Below are 12,600 nucleotides of genomic sequence, written 5' to 3' on the forward strand. Positions count from 1 at the left end.
AAAAACTACCCTATATCGTGTAGTTTGGAGTCCATCTATCACTACGTCTACCCTTTATCGTGTGGAGGCCATCTATCTTTACGTCTACCCTATATCGTGTGGCGGCCATCTATCACTACGTCTACCCTATATCGCGTAGTTTGGAGGCCATCTATCACCACGTCTACCCTATATCGTGTGGAGTCCTTCTATCACTACGTCTACCCTATAACGAGTGGAGGCCATCTATCTCTACGTCTGCCCTATATCGTGTGGAGGCCATCTATCACCACGTCTACCCTATATCGTGTGGAGTCCTTCTATCACTACGTCTACCCTATATCGTGTAGTTTGGAGGCCATCTATAACCACGTCTACCCTATATCGTGTGGAGGCCATCTATCTCTACGTCTACCCTATATCGTGTAGTTTGGAGGCCATCTATTACTACGTCTACCCTACATCGTGTGGAGGCCATCTAGAGGCCATCTATCACTACGTCTACCCTATATCGTGAGGTTTGGAGGCCATCTATCATCACGATGCAAACAGTGCTATCAATTTATCACAACTCTTCTCTGGGAAACATGAATAATGATTGAAACTACGCTTGTTTCATTTTCTAAAATGTTTCAGTTTAAATTCATGTTTATTTTTAGAAAATACCATGTTCATGTATATATCAACACTATAGGTATTAAGTTACAATGCATATTGCAACATATTTTGTAGAACATCTATTTCTTATTGTTGTTTCTGATTTCTTACAAAACTTTGTGATATTGTTAATTCTGATTTGTAGCACCATCTAATGTTACTGTTTCTTCAGATTTGATCAATGTTTTCTGGGATTTTTTTACAGATTTGTCATGACATATGTCCATATGTTCATTTATAATTATCACATGTAAAACAGACTAAATCAAAACGGTGCAGTAAAACAAGCGAACTTTTAGTGTAAGACTCTTGTTCATCAGAGGTCAAGAGACCAAACTTCCTCAGGGGTCACCCGCAAAGTCTTGTACTAACAACCATCATCAGGGGTCACCCGCCAAGTCCTGTACTAACAACCATCCTCAGTGATCACCCACAAAGTCCTGTACTAACAACCATCCCTAGTGATCACCTACCAAGTCCTGTACTAACGACCATTCCTAGTGATCACCTACCAAGTTCTGTACTAACAACCATTCCTAGTGATCACCTACCAAGTTCTGTACTAACAACCATTCCTAGTGATCCCCTACCAAGTTCTGTACTAACAACCATTCCTAGTGATCACCCACCAAGTCTTGTACTGACAACCATTCCTAGTGATCACCCGCCAAGTCCTGTACTAACAACCATGCCTAGTGATCCCCTACCAAGTTCTGTACTAACCACCATTCCTAGTGATCCCCCACCAAGTCCTGTACTAACAACCATGCCTAGTGATCCCCTACCAAGTTCTGTACTAACCACCATTCCTAGTGATCACCCACCAAGTCTTGTACTGACAACCATTCCTAGTGATCACCCGCCAAGTCCTGTACTAACAACCATCCTCAGTGATCACCCACAAAGTCCTGTACTAACAACCATCCCTAGTGACCACCGTCCAAGTCCTGTACTAACAACCATCCCTAGTGACCACCGTCCAAGTCCTGTACTAACAACCATCCCTAGTGATCACCCACCAAGTCCGGTACTAACAACCATCCTCAGTGATCACCCACAAAGTCCTGTACTAACAACCATTCGTAGTGATCACCCACCAAGTCCTGTGCTAACAACCATCCTCAGTGATCACCCACAAAGTCCTGTACTAACAATCATTCCTAGTGATTACCCACCACCGCAAAGTCTTGTACTAACAACCATCCCTAGTGATCACCTACCAAGTCCTGTACTAACGACCATTCCTAGTGATCACCTACCCTAACAACCATCATCAGGGGTCACCCCTCAAGTCTTGCATTAACAACCATCCCTCAGGGGTCACTCGCCATGTCTTGTACTAACAACCATCCCTCAGGGGTCACTCGCCATGTCTTGTACTAACAACCATCCCTCAGGGGTCTCTCGCCATGTCTTGTACTAACAACCATCATCACGGGTCACCCGCCAAGTCTTGCACTAACATCCATCATCAGGGGTCACCCACCAATTCTTGCATTAACAACCATCATCAGGGGTCACCCCTCAAGTCTTGCATTAACAACCATCCCTCAGGGGTCACTCGCCATGTCTTGTACTAACAACCATCCCTAGTGATCACCTACCAAGTCCTGTACTAACGACCATTCCTAGTGATCACCTACCAAGTTCTGTCCTAACCAACATTCCTAGTGATCACCCACCAAGTCTTGTACTGACAACCATTCCTAGTGATCACCCGCCAAGTCCTGTACTAACAACCATCCTCAGTGATCACCCACAAAGTCCTGTACTAACAACCATCCTCAGTGATCACCCACAAAGTCCTGTACTAACAACCATCCTCAGTGACCACCCACCAAGTCCTGTGCTAACAACCATCCTCAGTGATCACCCACAAAGTCCTGTACTAACAACCATCCTCAGTGATCACCCACAAAGTCCTGTACTAACAACCATCCTCAGTGATCACCCAGCAAGTCCTGTGCTAACAACCATCCTCAGTGATCACCCAGCAAGTCCTGTGCTAACAACCATCCTCAGTGATCACCCTCCAAGTCCTGTGCTAACAACCATCCTCAGTGATCACCCTCCAAGTCCTGTGCTAACAACCATCCTCAGTGATCACCCACAAAGTCCTGTACTAACAACCATCCTCAGTGACCACCCACCAAGTCCTGTGCTAACAACCATCCTCAGTGATCACCCACAAAGTCCTGTACTAACAACCATCCCTAGTGATCACCCGCCAAATCTTGTACTAACAACCATCCCTAGTGACCACCGTCCAAGTCCTGTACTAACAACCATGCCTAGTGATCCCCTACCAAGTTCTGTACTAACCACCATTCCTAGTAGTCCTGTACTAACAACCATTCTCAGTGATTACTCAACAAGTCTTGTAGTAAGACTCTTGTTCATCAGAGGTCAAGAGACCAAACTTCCTCAGGGGTCACCCGCAAAGTCTTGTACTACCAACCATCATCAGGGGTCCCCCGCAAAGTCTTGTACTAACAACCATCCCTAGTGATCACCTACCAAGTCCTGTACTAACGACCATTCCTAGTGATCACCTACCCTAACAACCATCATCAGGGGTCACCCCCCAAGTCTTGCATTAACAATCATCATCAGGGGTCACCCGCCAAGTCCTGTACTAACAACCATCCTCAGTGATCACCCTCCAAGTCCTGTGCTAACAACCATCCTCAGTGATCACCCTCCAAGTCCTGTGCTAACAACCATCCTCAGTGATCACCCACAAAGTCCTGTACTAACAATCATTCCTAGTGATTACCCACCACCGCAAAGTCTTGTACTAACAACCTTCATCAGGGGTCACCCGCCAAGTCCTGTACTAACAACCATCCCTAGTGATCACCCACCAAGTCCGGTACTAACAACCATCCTCAGTGATCACCCTCCAAGTCCTGTGCTAACAACCATCCTCAGTGATCACCCACAAAGTCCTGTACTAACAACCATCCTCAGTGATCACCCACCAAGTCCTGTACTAACAACCATCCCTAGTGACCACCTACCAAGTCCTGTACTAACAACCATTCCTAGTGATCACCTACCAAGTTCTGTACTAACCACCATTCCTAGTGATCACCCACCAAGTCCTGTACTAACAATCATTCCTAGTGATTACCCACCAAGTGCTGTACTAACAACCATTCCTAGTGATCACCCACCAAGTCTTCTACTAACAACAATCCTCAACGATCACCCGCCAATTCTTGTACTAACAACAATCCTCAGGGATCACCCACCAAGTCCTATACTAACAATCATCTGTATTGATGGACAACAAGCTTAAGCAATATCTACGTTTAAAAAGCAATTTGGTCTTGTCCGAAACCCAAGCTTACTCAATTCCTTCTTCCAAAAATAAAAATATCGTATTCCAGCCATTTTTCTATTTATATTCTAACAACCCCAGTTGATGTCGAAACGCTGCATTAGTTGTTGTATAAGACAAAGCACCGGGACGGAACCATATCTGATTGCTTTCTATATTGCCTGGTTTTCCGCTCCGCCTACCGTTTACCCCACATGTCAGTACACCATACCGAGTAGTAGTCAGATCAAAGCCTTAACTCATGTACGTAAAATATAATAGAACGACTGTGTGTAATATCAACCAGGGAGTGGGTCCGGGATGACCAGCAGTCAATAATTATGTCATATCTAATACTCTCCTTGGATCCTTTACCCGACCTTGGTGGGTTATATAGAACGTATCGATTTAAAACGCATTTACCAATATATGTCTTCTTCGTCATGCCAACTACAAAACAGGTTTTACGAATAGAACATATCGCACGAACAACAAACCAAATCTCATGAGCAAGTGCCACCAACAGATCTTATCTCACGAACAACAAACCAATTCTCATGAACAAGTGCCACTAACAAATTATGTTTCACGATCAACAAACCAAATACCATGAACTTGTGCCACGAACAGTCTTATCTTACGAACAACAAACCAAATCTCATGAACTTGTGCCACGAACTGAAAATGACTCCTGCAATAATACCCCAATTGATCGTATTTCATGAATAAGTGCCATCAACAGAACATTTCTCGTAAACAAAACATTCAACTTCATCTGTGATATTGCTGTTCAGTAGAGAATATGTACTAAACGAGAACATTTCCTTTCCTAACCGGATTCCTTCATACCTTCTATACAAGAATATCACGATTATACCGTATGTTTGCACTGTTGTTTATTAAGGTCATGCAGGGCTTTTGATTGAACACCAAACAAAACAGTCAAATAGAGCCATACGGTAGTTTTAAAGGCTAATCAGCACAACACTGACAAATAGGGCTTCGTGGTATTCTTAAAAAGGCATCAACACAATGAGGTCATACAAGACCACACGGTAGATAAACAATTAACACAACGAGGTCATAACATACCACACGGTAAATACACAGTTAACGAAATGAGGTCATAAAATACTAAACGGTAGATAAACAGTTAATACAATGAGTTCATACAAGACCACACGGTAAACAAACAGTTATCACAATGAGGTCATACAAGCCCACACGGTAAACAAACAGTTACCACAGTGAGTTCATACAAGACCACACGGTAAACAAACAGTTATCACAATGAGGTCATACAAGCCCACACGGTAAACAAACAGTTACCACAGTGAGGTCATACAAGACCACACGGTAAACAAATAGTTAACACAAGGAGGTCATACAAGACCACAGGTAAACAAACAGTTAACACAAGGAGGTCCTACAGGATCACACGGTAGATACACAGTTAACACAATGAGGGCATACAAGACCACACGGTAAATATACCGTTAACACAATGAGGTCATACAAGACCACGCGGTAAATATACCGTTAACACAATGAGGTCATACAAGACCACACTGTAGATAAACAGTTAACACAATGAGGTTATACAAGACCACACGGTAAACAAACAGTTATCACAATGAGGTCATACAAGCCCACACGGTAAACAAACAGTTACCACAGTGAGGTCCTACAAGACCACACGGTAAACAAACAGTTATCACAATGAGGTCATACAAGACCACCCGGTAAACAAACAATTAACGCAATGAGGTCATACAAGACCACACGGTAAACAAACAATTAACGCAATGCGGTCATACAAGACCACACGGTAAACAAACAATTAACGCAATGCGGTCATACAAGACCACACGGTAAACAAACAATTAACGCAATGAGGTCATACAAGACCACACGGTAAACAAACAGTTACCACAGTGAGGTCCTACAAGACCACACGGTAAACAAACAGTTAACACAATGAGGTCCTACAAGATAACACGGTAGATACACAGTTAACACAATGAGGGCATACAAGACCACACGGTAAACAAACAGTTACCACAGTGAGTTCATACAAGACCACACGGTAAACAAACATTTACCACAATGAGGTCATACAAGACCACACGGTAGATAAACAATTAACACAACGAGGTCATAACATACCACACGGTAAATACACAGTTAACGAAATGAGGTCATAAAATACTAAACGGTAGATAAACAGTTAATACAATGAGTTCATACAAGACCACACGGTAAACAAACAGTTATCACAATGAGGTCATACAAGACCACACGGTAGATAAACAGTTAACACAATGAGGTTATACAAGACCACACGGTAAACAAACAGTTAACACAATGAGGTCCTACAAGATAACACGGTAGATACACAGTTAACACAATGAGGTCATACAAGACCACGCGGTAAATATACCGTTAACACAATGAGGTCATACAAGACCACGCGGTAAATATACCGTTAACACAATGAGGTCATACAAGTCCACACGGTAAACAAACAGTTACCACAGTGAGGTCCTACAAGACCACATGTAAACAAACAGTCAACAGTGAAGTGGGGAATGAGAGGAGAGGATTTGTCTTTGGTACAGCAGGTCAGTTTAGAAGTAGGGTTATAGTATATGTATATGTCACTGTGTACTACTACTCTACAATATGTACATGTTTAATTAACATTGTGTAAGGCTGCACATTGTATTGTTTTGTATGTGTTGTAAAACAGAAGGAATAAAGTCTCTGAATCTGAATAAAGAATTGGAATGGGAATCTTCAGACGATACACGATACGGCACTACTAGAGGGCTTACACCTGTCGCCGCTTACTATCAGGCAGCGGATCTATACATTCCCCGAACCTACACTGATATGTATACAATGTTCGAGCAAGTCATGTTTTTGAAGAAAAAATCTAGTCTGCAGGTTTACTGGATTACAATAGTTAGATTCTTCATGGCTCCGCAGTGAGTATTTACAACAAAAATGTGTGAAAGTCAAAGAGGTGTTCTTAACCTATAGCACAAATACTTGGCCGCCCGGGAGGTAGTAAGCTATTAACGGTGATTGGCGTCTGTACATCATTACCGCCAAAAACTGCTGGAAGATAGACTATAACTCCGGAACCTCTAGCATAATTCCGTTGGCAATTTTCGGAATAAGCTGACCTCTTTTTGACATTTTCTAATAGCATGCCCTCTGACCTATCGATCTACGTCTCTACGCTATGACGCATATGTAATACAGCGAGTAAACTATGTATCACTTATTATAAAAAGATATCGACCAGAGTATCAGCGGCATACCAACACTGCATACACCTACTCGTGGTACATGCAATGACCAAAATATTAAACGATCTTTACAGTCGAAAGTAAAAACAATTTTGACCAGACTGTATAGCCAGAACATCAAAATCTATCTGATCACATGTCTCCGCATACCTACAAGGAAACATTTCTCTGTAAAATATTGAGATCCCTATCATATATTTCCAGCAGACATTGTATTTTTCTCCAGTCGTGAGTACCTTAAAAGACGTTTCTGTTACGTTTTAGCAAGCACGGGTTCGTAGAGTTTAAAACTGAATTAATTCTTGGCGCGGAGAATTTTCTCTGAAACATTTCCAAAAATTGTATGCTAAAGGTTTTCTGTGTGGGATGGTATCTTAGGTTACCCTCTTCTTAAACCTGTACACATGGATGATTTCCGTAATTACGTTTTGGTAATTAACATCGAAGAAAACACGCCTATATGTGTTTCTTTGAAAACATGCTACGCCGTTCTATAAGACTATCCCACGCGTGTTATAGAATGGATAAATATACTCCGATTTGAGAAGCATCTGTCTGCTGTAACGCATGCGCAGTCAAGATTCCGCCATCCCACGCTATGATGTATCGCGTGATAGAAAATAACAACAAACGATTGATACTTTCTTTAATTAGAAATAGGATTTCCGTTATCTCTCAGAATGTAATTATAGAACTCTTCAATGTAACACTTCCGTGTTAGAGGTGCAGTATTGTGCAGCACTGTACACACCTAGTTCTCTACACTGGGTAGGTATCGTACTGGCTAATCTGTTGATTGTTAGGATCAAACATTACCAAAGCTAATGACTGCAAATGGTATACAGCCTAGTTATTGAGATATTTTTTCGGTTCTGATAAATTGTCCCGGGTCTTGGGAGTCTGTCAACATCATTACATCTCACACTTGTTGACTTCACTGGGATTTGTTTCTATTTGTCTATTGCTGTTCGTATGAATAAAGTCTCCGTAATCACAGAGAAATAATGATGCGATATTTTCCTAGATTGTCGGGTCCGTCTTCCAAACCAACACCATAATCCGTGGGTTGGTTAATGTACAATATCTTTCGTGTGTCGACTAACTTGTAGTATATCATTAGACAGTGTTCCCAATAAAATCAACACGGACTGAGTTAAATGTGTTATGTTTATATATTTCACCTGGACAACATAAACGAGTAATCTGTTGCTATACGTCACAGCAGAGGTGACGTATCGCGCATGATTTCAATTCACAGCACAAAAACCATCAACAATACACTCATTCGAGTGAACTAATGGGGAACGAGTTAGCCTCTAGAATCCCGGGTCTGGTAAAGGTATGTGCTTATTGGCAGGAAAGCATTGCTTTAGGCTGGGGAGCAGCCACCAAAAGATCATGAACATACACTGTGTTAAAAGTCATAGTACTATGTTGTTCTTTGGGACGCATCCGATAGTACTGACGCAGAAACTGTCCAACAATCTGTGAAGTTAAATGGGATCGGCGTTGGTGACCAAACATGGCTGTACAGACAGGGTACACTATTAACTAACCAGGTAGACACACAGTATTGATATCATCATGTAACCTTGCAGTACACATAGTACGCATGCACAACATGTTTCAGCATTGAGACACACACATGTACCGTGTGGAAAAACATTGTAAACAAAAGTAAACATGATAGACCACAGTCGGACAATATTTAGGGACAACGCTATACATTGTTACATGCCTCACCCTTGTTGCCCCGACCTGCTGCTATTGTTTTCTTAAAATTGGATCTTGACTCGACATTTATCTAAGTGTAATTGGCAGCAGAGTCACAGATATGTCCCAATGTTCACCGACTACTGCTTCAATAGACGTACATAGTATAGTATAAAGATAGTTTTCACAAAAGACAAAAAAAGTTATGATGAACGACTACGTTATAACATCGAGTGATTCTAGTAGAAAAATGAACCGCATGTTCAATGAAAATGCCATTTTAACAAAGATTTAAAAAGGCCTTTTACAGCAATAACGCTGTAACACCACTGAACCGGTGTGGAGTTCATACTTTGCTATCACCACTACACCTCTTATTACGCTAACTCATCAGAATATTATGTGGAAATTCAACGTAAGTGTTCACAACCACGAACACGCTCACTATAACTAACACGCTCATTGGAACTTACAAGTTCACCAGCACCACAACGCTCACAGGTGAAGAAATTCCATCCTTAGATCCAATGTCTTGTAAAGATAAGTCCGAAAGCGAAAGGAATGGAAGGTGACACAGTAGCTTACAATCGCCAAAAAATAACCGCGGCTTCTTTTCCTTGTTAGTAAGGATCTAAGAAAAAGGTTATTCGTGAGTTTCGAAGAAGCATTTCGTCATATATGTATCGCCTGTTTTTGTTTGTTTTGCAAGATAATCTAGAACAGCATATATGCCCTGGTTGCTAGTTATGTACCAATATGGAAGAGAGTTGTTTTGGAACCAATGTGAACAAAACATCCTTCCAGTCGAAACACTCTTCACAGAAAAAATCCTGCTTTGTTACGAAAATCATATATAAACTTTCCTTTGTCAAACCGAAACCAAAGGCAGCTACTGGAAAGACATATTTGAGACCGCAATTTCAAAAAATGAGAAACCAAACAAATCTACTCGTTTAGTACCGACTTCTCAGTCTCAAGATCGAAAAGCAGGGCAAGGTCTACCTCTAAGCTGGTGGTTCTCTGTTATCTTAGTGCGAAAGATGTGAAAGTTAAGTCCTCAAGTCCAGATAGTAAGTCCTCCAGTTTAGGGAGATAGTCATACACTTTTGAGAATGGGTGCGAAAAAACTAGGCATTACTTTTTTAAGTTAAACTTTACCAAACCATTCAGGTGTAGCAGAGGGGAAACCTGGAATCTTCCATGCCCCATCTAGTTTGTTTTATGATCTTGAAAGGGTAACTGTGACTATTGATAGGAATGTAGCTTGGGTCATTGATTTTAAACATCTCTGTCCGGTTTATATCCTTACATGTATGTAGATGCAGCTAAAGAGTGGAACTTCCGAATAAGGCAACACAGGCTTTGTCTCTAAAGCTAATACCTTAACCGTATACTAACCCAGTAGACAAGTAGATAAGTTAAGCTAAACCACATCTTGTTTTTCCATAAAATAACAATTTATTATATGATCGTTATATATATTTTTAAATACAGCTGTTAAAGACGTAGAAATGCCCGATATAAGACATTTTACTATAAATACGCCATGATGAGGAAAACATATTAAGTCTGATCAATGTGTCCGCCACGCTTGGTAATCGTAAACTGCATTGTCACCAATCGATCACGTAGTATTGTAATGATATTTCAATTACCTAATGCACGTGTACGACAGTGGTATCTGACTCCGCATTTCCTTCCGGTCCAGCCTGCAGACGATGTTCAGACAAAGCCAATTGGTAAGGGAACACCACCCCGCGCTGTAACATGCAAAAAACAATTACCGTCGCGTGTTTCACAACACGTGCTTATCGTGTAATTGCTACAATCAATTATGTATATAGCAACAGACTCTGGAATTTATCATTTATTGATTAGAAAAATTTAAACTCCAATTTGACCATGTTACGGCGCGTCCCATTGTGAAGGATTCCGAGAAGCAACAGGGACATTATAACCTTTTAATGGTATCACCAGTGGCGTGCGTATTGCAATTTCAATAAGTGTTTTAGTAACGCTTACTGTCGTTACATTTGATATTAGGCTAATCAACAAGTATAAAGAAAATGTCTTCTTCCCAAGGAAGCCTGTTTTAAGCCGGTTAGTCTAAACGTGATGGGGTATTCCAGTGACACTTTAAGAACATTGTGCATTGACACTCTTGCAAATATCGCATACGTCTATGGCGCAGGGTTGTTTTGGTACAATCACATTATATTTAGTTTAGAACCCAGTCTCACGCCTACAGAACAAGGCTGGTGTGTCTGACTCCCAATCGCACAATTTACGTTCACTTGACCGAAAAAAGCAAGGGTAGCTAGAGGAGTTCTGTTGACGAAGAAAGAATCAGGGTATTCTAGAGAGTAAAGTTTAGTTGACCGACAAAGAATCAGGATATTCTAGAGAGTAAAGTTTAGTTGACCGACAAAGAATCAGGATATTCTAGAGAGTAAAGTTTAGTTGACCGACAAAGAATCAGGATATTCTAGAGAGTAAAGTTTAGTTGACCGACAAAGAATCAGGGTATTCTAGAGAGTAAAGTTTAGTTGACCGACAAAGAATCAGGGTATTCTAGAGAGTAAAGTTTAGTTGACCGACAAAGAATCAGGGTATTCTAGAGAGTAAAGTTTAGTTGACCGACAAAGAATCAGGGTATTCTAGAGAGTAAAGTTTAGTTGACCGACAAAGAATCAGGGTATTCTAGAGAGTAAAGTTTAGTTGACCGACAAAGAATCAGGGTATTCTAGAGAGTAAAGTTTAGTTGACCGACAAAGAATCAGGGTATTCTAGAGAGTAAAGTTTAGTTGACCGACAAAGAATCAGGGTATTCTAGAGAGTAAAGTTTAGTTGACCGACAAAGAATCAGGGTATTCTAGAGAGTAAAGTTTAGTTGACCGACAAAGAATCAGGGTATTCTAGAGAGTAAAGTTTAGTTGACCGACAAAGAATCAGGGTATTCTAGAGAGTAAAGTTTAGTTGACCGACAAAGAATCAGGGTATTCTAGAGAGTAAAGTTTAGTTGACCGACAAAGAATCAGGGTATTCTAGAGAGTAAAGTTTAGTTGACCGACAAAGAATCAGGGTATTCTAGAGAGTAAAGTTTAGTTGACCGACAAAGAATCAGGGTATTCTAGAGAGTAAAGTTTAGTTGACCGACAAAGAATCAGGGTATTCTAGAGAGTAAAGTTTAGTTGACCGACAAAGAATCAGGGTATTCTAGAGAGTAAAGTTTAGTTGACCGACAAAGAATCAGGGTATTCTAGAGAGTAAAGTTTAGTTGACCGACAAAGAATCAGGGTATTCTAGAGAGTAAAGTTTAGTTGACCGACAAAGAATCAGGGTATTCTAGAGAGTAAAGTTTAGTTGACCGACAAAGAATCAGGGTATTCTAGAGAGTAAAGTTTAGTTGACCGACAAAGAATCAGGGTATTCTAGAGAGTAAAGTTTAGTTGACCGACAAAGAATCAGGGTATTCTAGAGAGTAAAGTTTAGTTGACCGACAAAGAATCAGGGTATTCTAGAGAGTAAAGTTTAGTTGACCGACAAAGAATCAGGGTATTCTAGAGAGTAAAGTTTAGTTGACCGACAAAGAATCAGGGTATTCTAGAGAGTAAA

The 12,600-nt window shown here is 40.9% G+C and overlaps 1 protein-coding gene across 1 annotated transcript in view; it reads left to right on the plus strand.

Moving 5' to 3' along the window:
* Positions 1-1,900, plus strand: part of LOC110467477 (vegetative cell wall protein gp1-like) — a 5,378-nt gene extending 3,478 nt beyond the window's left edge. The window contains exon 2 of the mRNA XM_021524686.1: positions 957-1,900. Coding sequence (XP_021380361.1) covers positions 957-1,900 — 944 coding nt within the window. The remainder of the gene's footprint in view (positions 1-956) is intronic.
* Positions 1,901-12,600: the final 10,700 nt, after the last annotated feature.

This window comes from Mizuhopecten yessoensis, unplaced genomic scaffold (assembly GCF_002113885.1).
Source record: "Mizuhopecten yessoensis strain PY_sf001 unplaced genomic scaffold, ASM211388v2 scaffold1749, whole genome shotgun sequence".
Taxonomy (NCBI): Eukaryota; Metazoa; Mollusca; class Bivalvia; order Pectinida; family Pectinidae; genus Mizuhopecten; species Mizuhopecten yessoensis.